The following is a 21,249-nucleotide window of genomic DNA, read 5'->3' on the forward strand; positions in this document are numbered from 1 at the left end:
AGGAAATATTTCATCATTTTTCTCTAGTAAAGTGCATTTATTGATCCGGCACAAATTAGATGTGGAATTTAAACTGTATGGATGTAAAATCTGACAGGGAGTTCCCATTAATTTGTATTTTTATTTATTTATTTATTTATTTTGTGAAAGGAGAAAGCATCAGGATAAATGCCGAAAAGGCAGAAAGGGCATAAGTGTTCAATAAATGTTTCTGTTCTGTATATGGGTAAAAAAAAACAAATGTAGTTTATATATAATGAGGAAACACTTTCTGTTCCAATAGTAACTCAGGAGGATGTTTAACAGCAGCTACTAGAACATTTTTAAATCAGCAAGTTCAGACAATTTGCACCCAAGAGATTTAAAAGTCATGGCCAAGAAGCTCACTAGATCATTAATGTTAATTTTCAATAACTCTTGAAACACTGGGGAAATTCCAGAAGACTGGAAGAAAACTAATGTTGTGCCCATATGTAAAGAAGGTAAAGGGGATGAGCCAAGTAGTTTTAGACCTGTGATCCTGACAGTGATCCCAGGCAAAATAATGGAGTGGCTGATACAGGACTCAGATAACAAAGAATTAAAGAACTGTAATATAATTAATGCCAATAAACATGGATTTATGAAAAATAGATCCTGTCAAACTTTTTTTGATGAGACTACTGGTTTTATTGATAAAGGTAACAGGGCTGGTTTAATATATTTAAACTTTTGTAAGGTGTTTGACTTGGTACCACACATTTTGATTAAAAAACTAGAAAGATACATTACATCGATTAAAAACTGGCTGATAGGTCTCAAAATGTAATTTTTGGGGGAATCATCATTGAGCAGGTGGGTTTCTAGTGAGGTCCTGCTGGAATTGGTTCTTGGCCCTAGGAAAAATGGTTACTAACCTTCTCGTAACTGCTATTCTTCGAGATGTGTTGCTCATATCCATTCCAAATTGGTGTGTGCATGCTGGATGATTTTCCCCCTAGCTCTATCCATCGGGTGGGCCTGCACACTGCCTGGAGTCGCACCTTCATGGCGCTTGATATAGGACCCTGCCGACCCACCACCCCCTCAGTTCCTTCTTGCCGGCTACTCCAACAGAGGGGTAGGAGAGTGGATATTGGAATGGACATGAGCAACACATCTCGAAGAACAACAGTTACGAGAAGGTTAGTAACCGCTTTTTGTTTTTCGAGGGATTGCTCATGTCAATTCCAATTAGGTGATTTCCAAGCCTAAATTTTGGAGGCGGGGTCGGAGCTTAAATGTTCATTGACTCAAGTACTCCTCTACCAAAGGCTGCATCGTCTCTGGCCTGCTGGGTAATGGCATAATGCGATGTGAATGTATGAAAGGAGGACCACGTCGCTGCCCTGCATATTTCCTGGGTTGAAACATGTGCCAGGAACACCGCTGATGAAGCCTGTGCCCTGGAGCGTGCAGTGAGCAGAGGGGCAGGCACCTTCACCAGGTCGTAGCATTCCCGGATGCAGGACGTGATCCATGACAAAATCCTTTGGGAGGAGACCGGGAGCCCTTTCATTCTGTCCGCTACCATGATGAACAACTGAATGGATGTCGGGAACTGTTAGGTAAAAGCCTAACACCCGGTGAATGTCCATTGAATGAAGTCTTTGTTGCCTGCTGTTTGCGTGCGGCTTAGGGTAGAAAACTGGAAGAAAAATGGTCTGGTTGACATGAAACTGGGAGACAACCTTAGGGAGGAACACTGGATGCTGTCTGAGCTGAACCTTGTCCTTGTAGAGCACAGTGTAGTGAGGCTCTGATGTTACGGCCCTGAGCTCGGACACTCTCCTGGCTGAGGTTATCGCTACCAAAAACGCCACCTTTTACGAGAGGTAGAGCAGAGATCATGTCGTCAGCGATTCGAAGGGCAGTCCCGTCAGTTTGGAAAGGACCAGACTGAGGTCCCAGGCCAGGACTGGCTGCCAGGCATGTGGGTATAGTCTGTCGAGACCTGTCAGGAAACGGCTGACCATAGGGTTGGCAAAGACCAACCGGCCCCCTGCACCTGGATGGAAGGCAGAAATGGTGGCCAAGTGAACTTTTATTGACGACATGGACAGCCCCTGCTGCTTAAAATGGAGAAGGTAGTCCAGTATAAGGGGTATGGGCACAAGCATCAGAGGCAGACGGTGTTGCACCTACCAGATTGAATACCTCTTCCATTTGGCCAGGTAGGTAGCCCTGGTGGAGGATTTCCTACTGCCAAGGAGGACTTGTCTGACTAGGTCCGAACAGGTGAGCTCCATCGGGTTCAGCCATGGAGCTTCCATGCCGTGAGGTGAAACAACTCAAGGTTCGGGTGCCGGAGACGGCCGTGATCCTGAGTTAACAAGTCCGAGAAGAGCGGCAAGGTGACTGGGGCTTCCACAGACATTTCCAGGAGAGATGTGTACCAAAGTTGGCGGGGCCAGGCGGGGGCTATTAATATCACTGAAGCTTTGATGAGCACCTTATGAACGAGAGGGATGGGAGGGAACGTGTATAGAAGGTGGTCCCCGCACAGGAGGAGGAACATGTCCGAGATGGAGCCTGGGCTGTGATTCAGGAAGGAGTAAAACTACTGACACTTCCTGTTGCATCGCATGGTGAACAGGTCTATCCGGGAAAAACCCCACCATTGGAAGATGGAGTACACGATGTCTGGGCACAGGGACCACTCATAGCCATGGAATAACTACTGAGATAGTCCGCCAACTCGTTCTGAACTCCAGGGAGGTACGATGCTTGCAGGTGTAAGGAATCAGCTAGACAAAAGTCCTACAGCATGAGGGCTTCTTGGCACAGGGGAGAGGATACAAAACATTGCCATGGTGTTGTCTGTCATAACTGATGCACATCTCCCTGTCAAGTGGGCTCGGAAAGCCTGGCATGCTAGGCGCACCACTCTCAGCTCTCTGACATTGATGTGGAGAGCGAGCGCCACCTGAGACCAGAGGCCTTGTGTCCTGAGGTCTCCCAGATGTGTGCCCCAACCCAAGGCTGACGCGTCCATCACCAGCGAGAGGGATGGCTCAGGACTGGTGAAGGGGACCCCCGCGCATACTACCTGCGGGTCAAGCCACCACAGGAGGAAGTCAAGGACCGGGTGAGGCAGAGTCACGAATCTGTCCAAACTGTCCCAAACTGGCCGATACACCGAGGCCAGCCACGATTGGAGTGGCCGAAGTCTGAGCCTGGCGTGTTGCACCACATAGGTACAAGCGGCCGTGTGACCCAGGAGTTTCAGGCAATTCCTTGCTGTGGTGGTGGGGAACTTCCTGAGACTGAACGATATTGCTCAGGGCCCAGAACCTCAATTCTGGGAGGTATGCCCTGGCCTGTGTAGAGTCCAGTACCACCCCTATAAACTCTATCCGCTGAACCAGGGACAGCGTAGATTTCCCCACGTTCAGGCGAAGACCCAGTTCATCAAACGTTGTTCTTATGAAGTTGACTTGTGCCTCCACTTGAGCCCTGGAGCGGCTCTTGATCAGCCAGTCATGGAGTCGTACCGGCCATGATTGCCATGCACTTGGTAAACACTCGAGGCGCCACTGACAGGCTGAACGGGAGGACTGTAAACTGGTAATGGCTGTGGCTGACCACAAACCTGAGGTATCTTCTGTGGGACGGTGTGATTGCTATGTGAAAGTACATGTCCTTCAAGTCAAGGGTGGCACATCAGTCCCCTGGATCCAAGGAAGGGATAATGGAGGCCAAAGAGACCATGTGGAACATCAGGAAATACTGGGAATAGAAGCCCTTGCCCTTCAGCTCCTGAGAAACCTCTTCCACTGCCACTAGCACTAGGAGCGAGTGCACCTCCTGAATGAGGAGTTGCTCATGAGAGGGGTGGAAGGGCAGGAGGGCAGAGAATTGGAGGGAGTATCCCCTTTCTACTGTGTGGAGTACCCAGCGGTCTGATGTAATACGGTCCCATGCAGGGTAGAAAGGGGACAGTCTAGATAAAAAGGTAAGGTGGGATGGATCCAGTGTCTGTGCTGGTACGCCATCCCTGAGCATGCCTTCAAAAGGCCTGCTTCTGGCCCAAAGACGGCTTCGACTGGCCAGAGCCCTGGCTCAATGATTTGAGGGTGGCCCTTGAGTCCTTCAACCTATGAAGTCTCTTAACGGTCTTCTCTGAAAAAAGGGCCAAACCCTCGAAGGGGAGGTCTTGTATAGTCTGCTGGATCTTGTAGGGACCTGCAACCAGGAGCTGCTCCTCATTGCCACCCCTGTAGCCATTGCATAGGTGGCTGGATCTGCTCCGTCCACACCCACCTGTAGGGAGGCCTGTGCAATCAGTTTCCCTTCCTCCACCAGCGCAGAGAATTCTGTGCAGGAGTCCTGCGGCAGCAGCTCCACAAACTTGGCCATCATGCCGCAGGTGTTGTACGAGTATGTGCTCACGATGGCCTGTTGGTTCAATATGCGGAGCTGCAACCCCCCGATTGAATAGACCTTCCTCCCGAATAGTTCTAGTTTTTTAGCCTCCCGATTTTTAGGGGAGGGCCCCTGGTAGCCCTGGTGCTCGTGCTGATTGGCTGTGTCCATAACCAAGGAATCAGGTCTGTGTGGGTATATCAGTGTTCAGATCCCTTGGAGGGAATGAAGTACTGCTTCTCATTCCTCTTGGCCATAAGGGGCAAAGAGGCTGGGGTCTGCCTAAGGTCTTTGTGATTTCACTGATGGTCTTAATCAGTGGCAGGGCAATGAGGGAAGGCCGGGAGGGGGCGAGGATGTCCATCATGGGGTCAGCATCCTCCACCACCTCCTCTACCTGGATCCCCAAGTTCTGGGCTACCCACCGCAGCAACTGCTGCAAGACCATGCTGTCCTCCAAGGCCGGGGCTGTTGAAGTACCTGCAATGTCCTCGTCTGGGGAGAATGAGGATGAAAGCCTTCGCAGTGGGCCTTGATAACTCCCCTCGGTACTGAGGGTCATGCAGCACCCGGTGTTGCCATGTCGCTGCCGCCACTGTCGTCGGTGCCGGTGCTGCAGACAAAGGCAGGGTGTTGCTGCCACTGATGGTACCGGTGCCTGTGGAGGGACAAAGGATGCCGACGCCATCGACACTGATCTGGACCTCGATCTCTGGCTCTATCCCTGGCTCTGATGGTAAGCCTAGGGTATCCAGAAGGGCCACTGCATTGGGGGTTGCCACTGGGCTGGCCACAGCACCAGATAGGGCTAGCAATCATGCTGGGACCTGGACCTTCTGCTCCTGGTCCTATCAGAGTGGTAGGATTCCACCTCCAAGGTCTCTGAGAAGGAAGACCATGGAGGAGAGGTGCTCCGCGATGCCGGTGAGCAGTGCCAGGGATTGGGGGACCGGTGCGGCTCCCCCACGTGGGTGGACTGTGCCAGGGAGTGGCATGCTGGAGAGTGGCGCGCCATCATTGCCGACTTGCCCCTTGACGGGATTGGGGTCGGACAGTCACCGATGACTTGTCTCTCCTCTGCAGGGAGGATAGCACAGTGAGGTGTATAAGGTGAAGGGTCACCACGAACACCTCCGGCGTAGAAGGGAGCTGAAGCTCTCGGACATTTTTGGTGTAGTTAGTAATAGTTTATAGTTCATAAGTTTCCTTTGGGGGGGTTCCCCCCTCCCCCAACGCTCCCCTGGCACCGGAGCATACCTCGGTCCCCAGGGTTTAAACTCTGTAAGGACTGTGGCAAATCTATATCTTTCTAGTTTTTTAATCAAAATGTGTGGTACCAAGTCAAACACCTTACAAAAGTTTAAATATATTAAACCAGCCCTGTTACCTTTATCAATAAAACCAGTAGTCTCATCAAAAAAAGTTTGACAGGATCTATTTTTCATAAATCCATGTTTATTGGCATTAATTATATTACAGTTCTTTAATTCTTTGTTATCTGAGTCCTGTATCAGCCACTCCATTATTTTGCCTGGGATCACTGTCAGGATCACAGGTCTAAAACTACTTGGCTCATCCCCTTTACCTTCTTTACATATGGGCACATTAGTTTTCTTCCAGTCTTCTGGAATTTCCCCAGTGTTTCAAGAGTTATTGAAAATTAACATTAATGATCTAGTGAGCTTCTTGGCCATGACTTTTAAATCTCTTGGGTGCAAATTGTCTGAACTTGCTGATTTAAAAATGTTCTAGTAGCTGCTGTTAAACATCCTCCTGAGTTACTATTGGAACAGAAAGTGTTTCCTCATTATATATAAACTACATTTGTTTTTTTTACCCATATACAGAACAGAAACATTTATTGAACACTTATGCCCTTTCTGCCTTTTCGGCATTTATCCTGATGCTCCTTTCACAAAATAAATAAATAAATAAATAAATAAATAAAAATACAAATTAATGAGTTGCGCCTTCATGGTGCTCAATATATGGCCCTGATGACCCACCACTCCCTCAGTTCCTCCTTGCCGCCAGTGACGGCTAGCTGGAATACTCCGTTGCTCTTGCCTTGGCAAGCGCTTTTTTGGTAGTGTCAAATTTTTGAACTTATGAACTATAAACTATTACTAACTACACCAAAAATTTGACACTACCAAGAAAGCGCTTGCGAAGGCAAGAGCAACGGAGTATTCCAGCTAGCCGTCACTGGCGGCAAGGAGGAACTGGGAGTGGTGGGTCATCAGGGCCATATATTGAGCGCCATGAAGGTGCAACTCCAGCGGGGATACTCCAAGGGAAAAATCTTCCGGCTGTCGTGCATGCAGCCTGCGCACACCTAATTGGAATTGATATGAGCAATCACTCGAAGAAGAATATTTAACAAAATCATCATTGATCAAGTTTGCATATGACACAAAGTTTGGGGGAGTGGCAAATAATGAAGAGGACTGATCGCTGGTTCAGAGCAATCCAGATAAGCTTGGTAATATGCACTTTAATGTGTCCAATTATAAATGTATACATCTAAGAACAAAGATTGTAGGCCATACTAACATGATGGGGGACTCTATCCAGGGAAGCAGTGACTCTGAGGGGACTAGTGGATAATCAACTGAACATGCACTTCTAGTGTGGTGCTGTGGCCAAAAAGGCTAATGTGATCCTTGCACACAAACAGGGGAATCTCAAGTAGGAATAAAGAGGTTATATTACCTCTGTATAAGGCATTAGTGCAACCTCTGGTGGAATGCTTTGTCCAGTTTTGTGTCCACAATTCAAGAAGAATGTTGATAATTTGGAGAGGGTTCAGAGAAGTGCCACAAGAATTTGGAATTGGAAAACATGCCCTAGTCTATTTAGTGTAACGAAGAGCGGTACACATTTTTAACAGTGACAGTAATTAACCATTGGTACAATTTATAAAGAGTCATGGTGAATTCTCCATCATTGGAAATTTTTAAATCAAGATTGGATGTTAATCTAAATGAGATGCTTTAGTTCAAACAAGAATTATTTTGGGAAAGGTCTTGACTTGTGTTATACAAGTCAGTCTAGGGGTCTGTGAAAGGTTGTCATTACCACAGAATAGCGTTTTCCATCTGTGGACCCCTGGAGAGCCACACACTATGTCTAAGATTTCCAAAGGGGTCTGCACCTCCATTTGAAAGTTTTTAGGAGTCTGCAAATGAAAAAATGGTTGAAAACCACAGGACTAGATGATCAAAATGGTCCTTTCTGGCCTTAGATCTGTGAATGGTAGGTTGCAGATATTTACTCTCATTAGTATACAGTCATGCTGTTCTCTCAAGTCTTGCTCGCTGTTTATACAATGCACTCATATTTTGAATACTTGCCTTCACTATGACTATAGAGTTTACAACAACAAAAAACAACCTGAAAATCAGGAGGGAAACCAGTACTTAAAGCTAAAATGTCCAGCTTGTTGGGTTATCCTATTATCAAAAAAGAAAGCTGTTTGGTTTTGTTCTTTGCAGGCCTCTCAAATACAAACTCTGATCCTTGTAGTTTGCATTCATGTTGGCGTGTTTTTAAATAAAACTTTCCCCCTGCACCATATACATACCTAGCAAAGCATGAGCAGGGAAGTAAATTTTTGAAATGTTTGTCCTTATGAGAAAAATGTTACATTGCTATTTTCACATCTAACCTTGTGCCAAAATCCTTTCATTTTCATACTTTGGATGGGAAGAAAGATGACAGCGATGAGAGGTGTGGAAAAAATATTTAAGCTTGGGAATGAAGTCTGGGGAGGTTCTTGACACGGATATCATTGTGGAATATGCAGTATGGTTCTTGTTCCTTTATTTCATCTCCAAGCCCAGAAACACAAGGAGCAATGAGATTCGAAAAAGACAAAGCAACACCTCTCCAAGAAATTCATATGGTGTAGAAAAAGATTGCGTCACACTCCGTTCTAAGTTAGACAATTTGGTGAATTAGAAATTCCTTTTGTATCTACTTTTCATGTTCATAAAGTCAAGTTTCAGACCTGCCACTCGAATTAGACAAATTTTGGTTCAGGAAGAAGTTGTAGACTCCCCGCTTTTCCCAGTGAGTTTATCCAAAACAAAGAGTACCTGTTGCTGTTTCTTTGCAGACTATTGGCACAGTCTGATACTAGCAGAAGTGAAGTACTGTAGGCACAAAACTATGCTGACAGGTCTCATGATAGGTCTGCCCACTGAAGACCCCAAAGAGCTCAAATCGTATCTTTTTAGGAGACCTTTTTCTCCCTTTCATTTTGAGAGCTGACAACCAGGAAACTCAGTTGCAAATAGAAGTATACTTAATTAGGCCTGGTCTACACTAGGAGGTTATGTCGAATTTAGCAGCGTTAAATCGAATTAACCCTGCACCCGTCCACACAACGAAGCTATTTAGTTCGACAGAGGTCTCTTAAATTCGATTTCTGTACTCCTCCCCGATGAGGGGAGTAGTGCTCAATTCGACATGGCCATGTCGAATTAGGGTAGGTGTGGATGGAATTCGACGCTAATAGCTCCGGGAGCTATCCCACAGTGCACCACTCTGTTGACGCTCTGGACAGCAGTCCGAGTTCGGATGCTCTGACCAGCCACACAGGAAATGCCCCGGGAAAATTTGAATTCCTTTTCCTGTCTGGGCAGTTTGAATCTCATTTCCTGTTTGGACATCGTGGCGAGCTCAGCAGCACTGGCAACGATACAGAGCTCTCCAGCAGAGGTGACCATGCAATCTCAGAATAGAAAGAGGGCCCCAGCATGGACTGATCGGGAAGTCTTGGATCTGATCCCTGTGTGGGGCGAGGAGTCCATGCTTTCGGAGCTGCGATCGAAAAGACGGAATGCAAAGATCTACGAGAAGATCTCAAAAGCCATGACAGAGAGAGGATACAGCTGGGATGCAACGCAGTGCCGCGTGAAAATCAAGGAGCTGAGACAAGGGTACCAGAAGACCAGAGGCAAACGGACGCTCCGGATCCCAGCCCAAGACATGCCGTTTCTACGAGGCACTGCATTCCATTCTAGGTGCGGCCACCACCACTACCCCACCACTGACCGTGGACTCTGAGGATGGGATATTGTCGACGGCCGCTTCTTCTGAGATGTTAGCGGACGGAGATGAGGAGGACGAGGCAGTCGACAGCGCTTACAACGCTGATTTCCCCGACAGCCAGGATCTCTTCATCACCCTCACAGAGATCCCCTACCAACCGTCCCCAGGCGTTAACCCGGACCCTGAATCAGGGGAAGGATCAGTCGGTAAGTGTTTTAAACATGTAAACATTTATTTTGAACAGAACAGGAATATTAACAATGGGTTTTTCATGATTAGTTTGCCCTAGGCGCTTAACGTTTAAGTCCTTGGCAGTGCAACTACTGCAAAAGAATCTAACAATGTCCGGTTTATCATGATTAGTTTGCCCTAGGCACTCTACTTTTTAGTCCTTGCCAGTGCAGCTACTGGAAAATAAGGTCTATATGTCCAGGGATAGAGCTGAAATCCTCATGGGACATCTCCACGAAGCTCTCCTGGAGGTAATTGGAAAGCCTTTGCATGAGGTTCCTGGGGAGAGCGGCCTTATTGTGTCCTCCGTAGTAGGAAACTTTTGCGCGCCAGGCTATCATCAAGTACTCTGGGATCATTGCCTTGCAGAGCATGGCGGCATACGGCCCTGGTTTTTGCTGGCTTTCACGCAGCATGCGTTCTTTCTCTGTCTCAGAAATCCTCAGCAGAGTGATGTTGCTCATGGTGACCTGCTTAGAATTAGGGGAATGTTACTATTGGGACTGCTTGCCTGTTCTTTTACAGAACTGTAACTGGCGGTTTACAGCCACGCAGTGGAGGCGGGAGAGGGGCAGCAAACAGGGATCTTTCCCGGGGACAGCCGCGAGGGGGTGGGACAGGGGCAGAGTTCATGCTTGCCGGTTTGCCGGCAGCAGGAACTGGCCAACGCTAGGAGCATTGCTTTGAACGTGAAAGGAGGGCATTGCTATAATTTAAGTTTTAAGCAGCCAAAAGTCTACGGCTTACCATGTCAGCCTGCTACACAAATTCCGCTGTCCTGCCCCGCTTGTCTGATCTCCACTGCAAGACCCTAGGCACTGAATGTGAAGGCCGAAAATAAGACCTTGTCCTGAGTGCGCATGGGATAGGTGCTGTGCATGGTCTTGTTCACAGAGAAAGACTATGTTCATTGTTCACAAAAAATTATCTTTTTGAGGAATTCACTCCCTTTTTCCCATCCCACAGCTGCGACTGTCTCCCGACCTACCCTGGCATCCCCCTCCCAGAGGCTGGCACAGATTAGGCGGAGAAAGAAAAGGACACGGGACGACATGTTCTCAGAACTTATGGGCTGCTCCCGAGCCGAGGCGGCCCAGCAGACCCAGTGGAGGGAGAACATGTCGCAATACCATCGATCACACATTGAACAGGAGGAGAGGTGGCGTCAGGAAGACCAGCAGGCGACTCAAACGCTGCTTGGACTAATGAGGGAGCAAATGGACACGCTCCGGTGCCTTGTGGATCTTCTGCAGGACCGGAAGCAGGAGGACAGAACCCCGCTGCAGTCTATCTCTAACCGCCCTCCCCCGCCACAAAGTCCCATACCCCCCTCACCCAAAGTCCCAAGAAGGAGGGGCGGCAGGGGCCGTGAAAACTGTCACTCCACCCCTGCAGACTGCTCAAGTACCAGACGGCTCTCATTCCCAAAGTTTTGATAAGTCCTTTCCTTCACTCCAAAAGCACCTCACCCAAGCCCCCGTCCCAGTGTCATCCCCTAACCGTGTAGTTGCTAATAAAAAATACGTTTCTGTTAATTATTGTTTCCGTCATGTTCTTTTAGAGGAGAGTGTGTTTGAAGGGGGGGAAGGAGGTTGGTAATTGGAGAGGACAGTCACCTTTACCAGGGTACAGACACGGGGGCAGGTTTAGCAGAAGGTCACACACATTGCAGTCACTAGGCACCCTGGTCAGTCTGGGAGGTGGTTTTCATGTTCTGTGTGTGGGGGGGCTATGTGACTTTGTGGCGGGGGAAGGCGGTTAGAGATCTTATGCAGCGGTCCTTAGCCTGGATCACAGAGCCACGCAGCAGGGGATCTGTAACCGTCCTCCCCCGCCACAAAGTCACATAGCCCCCCCACACAGAGTCCCGAAAAGTAATAAAGAAAACGGTGTTCATTAACAAAGTTCCATTTATTTTATTTTTAAACGTGTGTTGGAAGGGGGTGAACGGGGTGAACGGGGTATGTAACTGGAGAGGATAGTGAACATTTACTGGGTAAAGAAACGGGGGCAGGTTCAGCTTCTCTTTAAACAAACTTAATATCACAGGTTACCCTGCTCACTGAGGAACCTAGCTTTCAAAGCCTCCCGGATGCACAGCACATCCCACTGGGCTCTTCTAATCGCACGGCTGTCTGGCTGGGCGTAATCAGCAGCCAGGCTATTTGCCTCAACCTCCCACCCCGCCATAAAGGTCTCCCCCTTGCTCTCACACAGATTGTGGAGCACACAGCAAGCTGCAATAACAATGGGGATATTGGTTTTGCTGAGATCAAAGCGAGTCAGTAAGCTTCTCCATCTCCCCTTGAGACGTCCAAAAGCACATTCCACCACCATTCTGCACTTGCTCAGACGGTAGTTGAAGAGTTCTTTTTCAGTGTCCAGGGCGCCTGTATAGGGCTTTATGAGCCAGGGCATTAGCGGGTAGGCTGGGTCCCCGAGGATCACTATAGGCATCGCCACATCCCCAACAGTTATTTTGTGGTCCGGGAAGTAAATACCTTCCTGCAGCCGTCTAAACAGACCAGAGTTCCTGAAAACACGAGCGTCATGAACCTTGCCCGGCCATCCGACGTTGATGTTTGTAAAACGTCCCCTATGGCCCACCAGTGCTTGCAGCACCATTGAAAAGTAGCCCTTTCGGTTAATGTACTGGTTGGCCTGGTGGTCCGGTCCCAGGATAGGGATGTGAGTTCCATCTATAGCCCCACCGCAGTTTGGGAATCCCATCGCGGCAAAGCCATCTATGATCACCTGCACCTTTCCAAGGGTCACTACCTTTGACAGCAGTAGCTCAACGATTGCGTTGGCTACTTACATCACAGCAACCCCCACGGTAGATTTGCCCACGCCAAAGTGGTTCGCGACTGACCGGTAGCTGTCTGGCGTTGCAAGCTTCCAGAGGGCTATGGCCACTCGCTTCTGGACAGTCAGGGCTGCTCGCATCCGGGTGTCCTTGCGCTTCAGGGCAGGGGACAGCAACTCACAAAGTTCCAGGAAAGTTCCCTTCCGCATCCGAAAGTTTCGCAGCCACTGTGATTCATCCCAGACCTGCAGCACTATGCGGTCCCACCAGTCCGTGCTTGTTTCCCGGGCCCAGAATCGCCGTTCCACAGCATCAACATGACCCATTGCCACCATGATGTTCATGGCGCGGGGTCCCGTGCTTTGTGAGAGGTCTGTGCCCCTCTCAGACTTAATGTCCTCACCGCGCTGCTGTAGCCTCCTCACCCGATTTCTCAGCATCTGCCTCTGGAAAAGCTGGATGATAAGGTGCGAGGTGTTGACAACGGCCATAACTGCAGCGATGGTCGCAGCAGGCTCCATGCTCACAGTGCTGTGGCGTCTGCGCTGTCACTCACCAGAAAAGTGCGCGAACTGATTTCCCGCCGGCGCTTTCAGGGAGGGAGGGCGGGAGTGACGGTTGGATGACGACAGTTACCCAAAACCACCCTCGACACATTTTTTGCCCCAGCAGGCATTGGGGGCTCGACCCAGAATTCCAATGGGCAGCGGGGACTGCGGGAACTGTGGGATAGCTGCCCACAGTGCACCGCTTCCAATGTCGACGCTTGCCCCGTTAGTGTGGACTCACAACGTCGAATTACTGTCCTTAGTGTGGATACACACGTTCGACTTTGTAATATCGGTTCCACAAATTCGATTTAAGTAAAATCAAACTACTCTCGTAGTGTAGACATACCCTTAGACAAACTAGTTGAAATATTCTCCAGACTCATGGACAGTTAGAGATCTAACTGCATCGCAACCAGCTAGAATTGTGCATGTAGAAGCACACCATTGTTACTATGTCAGTGACTTGACTGAATGGAGATACATAACAAATCTGGAGTCCAAGAAGTAAAAATATTCCCTTGACAGATGACTTTTTGCTATTCATGTTTGGACGCACAGACACATTGGTGTGAATCTTGAAAACTAAAAATTTTAACTGGCCTGACAGTTCTTTTGAACAACTGACACTACTACATGGATATTTTAGCTAATTCCAACTCCAGTGATTGCATACGGGGTAAATGGTTGAAATTATTTTGCCTGTGACATACAGGAGGTCAGATTAAATGCTCTAAGGGTTCCTTCTGACTTTAGAATTGGTTAATGAATTCTGCCTTCCTAAATTCCACTAGCTGTTCAAAATGCCTAGAGTCTTCTCTGACTGATCTCCTTTTGCATTTATCCCTCTGCCTCTGTCCATCAATGCCACCAGCTTCAATACCTCGTTTGCATCCCTAAACCTGTTTGCCACACCAGCTAGTCTCATTCAAATCCCTCCTAAAAACTCAATTCTGCCTTTTTATCCAATAGAACTGAAAGGGGGGGAGGGAGTTTATATACAAAAGGTACAGCAAGATGTAATGATAGCTTACTGAGGGCTTGTCTTCACTACCGGGGAGATTGACACTGCTGCAATCGATGCAGCGGGTGTCAATTTAATGGGTCTAGTAAAGACCCGCTAAATCGATGGCAGAGCACTCTCTGGTCGACCCCGGTACTCCACCTCTCCGAGAAAAGTAAGGTAAGTCAACTGGAGAGCGTCTTCTGTCGATGCAGCACAGTGAAAACACCAGGTTAAGTCGACCTAAGTTACGTCAACTTCAGCTACGTTATTCACATAGCTGGAGTAGCGTAACTTAAGTTGACTTACCCCAGTAGCGAAGACTAGCCCTGAGTTAAGGAACAGATGAGATTATCACGCTGGTCCTTCCTGTCTCTATCTGCCCCTTTTTGTCTGTTGATGAACCTCAGCTGTATCATGTTACATTTTTACTTTTCTGGGCATGGACCACAAGCTAAAATCTTTGCTGTGGCCAGGAGCTGTTCAGCACAACGAAGAGGAAGGGACGTCATGGAAACTGTTACAATGCCCAGACTTTCTGCCCAGATGCTGAATTAAGTTAGAGCAGCCTGAAGTTGTCTAATATTTTATAACACTACACACGGTTCAGGACATGCTCCAAACTTGTATTCAGCACCTCACAAAAACAAAACTGAAGATAGAGCCTTCAAACTGCTCTAATCTACCCCATCTATCCCCAGGGACTCCTCACAAATAGAGGATAACTGATGTACAGCATGCCCCAGCCATCGCCTTTTATACTGAATAGGAGGTGCTGTATACCCACTGGGGATTCCCCCACCTGGAATCTCCAAGAGGCAGTTTCAATTCTCTTTCTGCCATCTGAGCAGTACAAAAAGCAGAGCAGAGCTGAAAATCTAACCCCCACTTAATTTTGTGAGGTGCCTAACATACTTCTGGGTACTCAAAAAGAGTAAATATTAATCTCCGTCAAGCAGTTTGTAGTGTTATTATGCACTGTTAGACACTTGCCACATTTCACGCCAAGATTGGGTGCATTGGAGCAGTGGATTGTGGGATTCTTGGTATAATCTGCATATCATGCAAGGTCTTTCAAGCAGAGGCCTTTCATGAAAATTTGGCAAATTAAGAACTGCCAGACTGGATCAGACTTGAGGTCCATTTAGTCTCGTATTCGGTCTGTGGCCAGTACCAGAAGCTTCACGGGGAAGTGCAAAAAACCCCCCAAAACCCAAACCCACCCCTGCAGCATGGCAGCTCTGAGATCATCTACCTTGATGAAGGTCTCATTCTAAACCCTAATAGTTAGAGATTGTTTTAAAGTTTTAAGAATGACATTTAATATCCCTTCCAAAATTTTATTAGTATTATAATTCCGGATAGTCTTGTTTTCCATATAAATGTCCAATCCCTCTTTGAATCTTGCTAATTCTTCACCTCCATGACAATTTAGATTAGGGAACTCACTGACATAATTATGTGTTGTGTGGAAAAAGTACTTTATCAGTTTTAAAATTGCTACTGTATAATTCATTGCTACTGTGTAATTCACTTATGTTACAAGTGGGAGAACAGCAGCCCCCAATCTACATTCTCTACAAGATTCATTATTTTGGAATAAAATTGATTAAAGAGGTCTGAAATTTTATTTTTGTCTATTTAAAAGAACATTAGACCAAAATTAATAAAAAACAGAATAGCCGAAAGTAGTTGTTAAGCTAAAAATTTAAAATATATACAAGAAAATATGGAACTAAGATGTGTGCCTAGCATCATTCTGCTTGTATGTTATCTTTCATCCTCTCCATACACGTGCTTTTTGTCTGTGTCCTTTTTCTAGAATGCAAACTCTTGGGGGGGCAGGAATCATGTTTTTTTATATATATTTGTACAGAATACCTAGCATAATGGAGCCCCCGAGCAGTACAGTAATACAAATTATTATTGCATTCTAGATTTATGTTTTCAGTCTCCTTCTCAATTGATATGTTAAATGTTGAGGTTATCTAAGCAACTACTTTTTGCCCAATTAAAAGTTAACTCTTACAAGTCTTCGTTGTGCTTTATATCATAAGCCAATAATTACAAAAGCCTGGGTTTACTTATATAACATACATTTTCTTTCCGTGCCCAGAATGCCACGGCATAGCAATCATCATTTTAATAGAAAAACAAATATTACTACTTACAATTTTCAGAAAGGAACTTTTCTTTTGTATAAAATTTTCACTAAAATTGTATTTGCATTACACCTTGCCTAGTGTTGCCACTCTAATTCTCTCAGTATCTTCAAGCTGCCATCTTTGTTTTAATTATTATTAAAAATATAGGTTTCTTGGGAGATTTGGTTCTCTAGATAAAACTTTTTCTTCATGCAGAAAAGGAGACATTTAGCACATGCTGACAGATTTTGGGACATGGCAGAAAAATTATGTATTTAGGCTAGCACATGCTACCAGTACCTCGGAGAGGGGGGAGGAAGAAGGGGTATCTCACAGACAACCGACTGTGTACAGCAGACTAGTTACCAAGTTATATTTCTAACTAAGGTGAGCTGTACCATAGTTAACACCAATGGCCAAGAAAGCCAGGGTACTTCTTCACACTTCCCTCTTTACTCTGCACAAGATTGGGGGTAGGGGGTGTCAAGCAAATTATTGATCCATGCCATTAACCTAGACACCCGATATGAAACAAGACGGCTATACATTCCTACACATTAATTTATTTCTTCATGTTGTTCCTTGGAACCAAGATAGTCAAGAACTGGACTAGCAACAGTCTTTAAAAAGAAAAAAGTATTTGCCCTCAACTCCTAATTATTACAAAATTGCATTTATTTATTTTTTTAAAGCTAAGGCTGTTTATTGCATTTTGCATCACCATTAAAATTTAGAAATTATGTAATAACATGTATACATTGAGGCATGATGTGTACTTGACTACAGTATCCCAACAGTTTACAATGCTTGATCTAAATACACTACTTGAATAAACATTATTGCTAATGATGGAATAGCTCCATCTTCTGGAATAAGTTATTTTCATGTCAGCCATCTTTGTATTACCAACTTGGATCTATATGTAAAAACTTCTGTTTTAAAGCCTGCCTAAATTATGGTTGTGTTTTTATTGGAGAGTGGAACTGGGGTAGAGAATGGGAGAAATTTATGGCAATAATTTGATTTCTAATAGACTTCAGTCATCACTTCCTTATGAAATAGAAAACAATGTAGGTTAGTCTCCAGTATGTCATATTAACAAGAGTCCTTATTTACTTAAAGGATATCCATAATCAGATTTTGAGGACACTGGGTTAGCTTCTGATTCAGGCAAAACATGCCAGCATATACTTAATTTAAGCACAGAGTCAAACATTAAGTGCTTTCTTGAATCAGTGCTAAAGTGTTGTCCTCAACAGGGATGGACATAAGCACATGCTTATGGACCCTCCTGAAATTGGGTCTCTTACTGCTTTTAGCAAAAGCACTTAAGCATATATGTAACGAGTTAAACATTTATAGTTTAAATTTATCTCTCAAAGTTAAGCATATACTTAAGTGCTTTGCTGACCTGAGGTTTCAAGCAAATGTTTAATTTTAAGCAGGTTAGTAATATTGTAGTCCCACTGAACAAAATGGGACTATTCACTAAGTTTGTTCTTAAGTACTTCACAGAATTGGAAACTTAGTTCCCAAAACATAGAAATATTAAAATTGTGATTATAGTGCTTGAAATTTATTTTACAATCGAGTAACTTTTCTATCTCATGAGTATTTTATACTGCTGTTGCTTGAAAAAACAGGCATTAAGTAACGTTTTAGTTACTGAAGTTGCACCATTGCCTGGAAAATCAGGAAACATTTCACAGCAACAGTCAACAGATTACTGAGCATTATATGTTAGATCGGGGTAGGCAACCTATGGCATGTGTGCCGAAGGCGACATGCGAGCTGATTTTCAGTGGCACACTGCCCAGGTCCTGGCCACCGGTCCGGGGGGGGGCTCTGCGTTTTAATTTAATTTTAAAAAAAGCTTCTTAAGCATTTTAAAAACTTTATTTACTTTACATACAACAATAGTTTTGTTATATATTATAGACTTCTAAAAAGAGACCTTCTAAAAACGTTAAAATGTATTACTGGCACGCGAAACCTTAAATTAGAGTGAATAAATGAAGACTTGGCACACCATTCTGAAAGATTGCCGATCCCTGTTAGATAATTTATTGACTAGTGCTGTGAAACGTTGCCTGATTTTCCAGGCAATGGAACAACTGTAATCATTTTGGGGGACCTGGTGCCAATTCAGCCAATCAAAATAAAGAAATTAAAAAAGTGTATATTCATCTGCTTTTCTATTAGTAGTATATCTAAAGTTAATAAATACTCATGGTCAGAAGAGAGTAGCAGAAATTTAAATAAATTTCTTTATCAAAACAAAGCGCTAGCAGCTTTATTTCTTTGTAGAAGTAAGCATCCCTATGTCCATTCTTCTATAATAAGGAAAATGAAAAAGTCATGCATCTTTGCAGGAAATGAATCTCATGGCGATAAGATATATAAAAACAATTTTCTTTCTTTCATCTCAGTAATAATTGATAGTTATCAATAGATTCTTAAATCATTAGGAATACCATACCAATTACCTACTTTATAGTAGAATGCTGTACTATGATTTCTTGAGTACTACAGGAAATATCATTGCACAAACCACCATATTGCCTGCATTAGTCAAACAAGAGCAGGGAACAAACAAAACTTTAGAGGCTGAACATATACATCTGGAAATCAGATTCCTTATGCAAAATAAATATATTGAACAGACAAAGAACAAAGGACAGCAGATTTTTTAAAAATTATCTTTTGACTTTCTGCCACTTCATGCATCTTCTGTTTTTTTAATGGAGACATTAGTTAAAAGAACTCTCACAACCCATAATCAAATGTTAGTTGTATTTAAGTACAGCATAGCAATGACAAATGAAGAAAGTTTAAAAATGTAGTATACTGTATTACTTTTTGTAATACTGCATTAAAGTCCCTTTTGCTAAGGCTATGAAGGGCTGATGTACAGAAATATGGGGTACCAGCATTTATGTTTGGCAAAATAAAAATGGAAAAGAAAATTATAGCATTGCCATCAGACATTTTTACATAATAGATGTCTAGATGATCACATGCCTTACGCTTACACTCATTTTGAATATATATTTTATTTGAAGGGGCAATTCAGAGAGTCACAAATAAGGAAAGGACACTAAGGTTTTAATAAGGGCAACAAAAAAGTTGTTTTCACCAGTATAGATTCACATTACAGTACACCAATATTGACAGCATTCTCTTTTGTCTATTTTTGGTACATAAGATGGAATCTCTCTACATAACCTTATAAGGCTTCAGTAACTAAAAAGTAAAAAACCTATTAGTTTACAATTTATTTAAAAATTCTGAAAGACACAGCAAGTTCTAAACTTTAGTAGTGCTACCCATACACAACCATCTGGTTGAAGAACCCAGTAAAAGAGCCTCCTTTCAAGGAAGCTTGCAACAGTAGAGTTGTGCAATATGGATGCTTCTTACTACAAGAAAAAAAATTACACATGGCACACTCTCATTCATATTTCGCAATGTAAAAAGTTACAAACATACCTAATCAAATAAATAATAATAATAAAAAAGAATTTGAATGTGTTTGTTAAGTATCCTAAAACCACTACGTAAGAGGATAATGGCAACTTTCACTCACGGATTATTTACATGGTAATACCCAGGTCAGGGTACACTGCTACAAAACTCATAAAACGAAGAGTAAACTTGAAATGGTTTCCATAATAAAGGTCTAGCAGCATGACTATCTAATGCTGTTTTGTTTTTCCTGACAGCTTTTGGAAGTTTGTTTTAATCTATATCTTCATCCAGTTCATAATTGTCTTTATCATAAATATCTTTTACTAAAAGAACCCGTACGAGCATGTGTTCCAAAGTGTTGCGGTCCAGTGAAGTGGAAGTATACCAGACAGGGCTATCTGAGGAAACAGAGCATTCCGGTTGTAAATAGAACACATCCATTCTCTGATTAAGATTCTGTGGGCTAAAAGGAAAAAAAAAAATGGTCAGAAGAGTCAAAGTTTCACATGACAAATCTACACAGGTTTTGATTTTTAACATCCTGTGTGTACAACTATAATTGTGCATATACATATTAGGAGTTGAGGATTAATGTGGAAAAATACTGCCTTCTGGTTTGAAAATGGGACCTTATGGTGGCATAAATGGCTTCAAGCATTCTTGTCCAGCTGAGGTTGCTTTTCCATCTAAGGTGCTGTAGCTCTCTATAAACTAAAAACTACACCTCTACCCCAATATAATGCGACCCAATATAACACGAATTCTGATATAACGCGGTAAAGCAGTGCTCCGGGGGGGGGGGGGGGGAGAGATGGGGGGGGCAGGGCTGCGCACTCCGGCGGATCAAAGCAAGTTCGATATAACGCGGTTTCACCTATAACGCGGTAAGATTTTTTGGCTCCCGAGGACAGCGTTATATCGAGGTAGAGGAGTATTATATATTTCCTTAAAATTGAAAAAAGGTTGACGCACAGTCAACCTGTGGAACTCTCTGCCAGAAGATGCTGTGAAGGCCAAGACTATAACAGGGTTCAAAAAGAACTAGATAAATTCATGGAGGATTGGTCCATCAATGGCTATTCGCCAGGATGGGTAGGGATGGTGTCCCTAGGTTCTGTTTGCCAGAAGCTGGGAATGGGTGACCTGGAATGGATCACTTGATGATTACCTGTTCTGTTCATTCCCTCTGGGGCACCTGGGATTGGCCAGGATACTGGGCTAGATGGACCTTTGGTGTGACCCAGTATGGCCGGTCTTAAGAGAGAAACTCAAAAACCTTTTTCCTGCCTTTTCTCTCCAAGGTTTGGTTGTTGGGAATAGGCCTTACTATCTTGCTGCCTTAGCTCCTGAGTCCCCATTATATGGTTCCTCTTGTTTCTCCTATGAAGCTGCTTTGCAGTTTCCTACTGAGCCATGCAAATCTGGTGAACTTGGTGCTATTGTGGCTCAGATGCATCTCAGCATTCTTAGACAGTGGAGAGGATTCTTAAGGAAATTCTCAACACAAAGCTGCCCATCTAGTTTATGATTATATTTTTAAATTATTCTCCTTCCCCTTAAATATTACAGATTTTAAGAGCCAATAGTACTGGGACATGCTTTTTGGCTCAA

General features: G+C 44.5%; 1 protein-coding gene across 2 annotated transcripts in view; it reads right to left on the minus strand.

Annotated features, from left to right (window-relative positions):
• Positions 1 to 19,880: 19,880 nt before the first annotated feature.
• Positions 19,881 to 21,249, minus strand: part of ZMYM2 (zinc finger MYM-type containing 2) — a 185,168-nt gene continuing 183,799 nt past the window's right edge. For both annotated transcript variants that reach the window (XM_065420814.1, XM_065420807.1), the window contains one exon: positions 19,881 to 20,101. In XM_065420814.1, coding sequence (XP_065276886.1) covers positions 19,909 to 20,101 — 193 coding nt within the window. In that variant the 3' untranslated portion in view covers positions 19,881 to 19,908. The remainder of the gene's footprint in view (positions 20,102 to 21,249) is intronic.

The sequence above is a fragment of the Emys orbicularis genome, chromosome 1 (assembly GCF_028017835.1).
Source record: "Emys orbicularis isolate rEmyOrb1 chromosome 1, rEmyOrb1.hap1, whole genome shotgun sequence".
In the NCBI taxonomy this organism is placed as follows: domain Eukaryota; kingdom Metazoa; phylum Chordata; order Testudines; family Emydidae; genus Emys; species Emys orbicularis.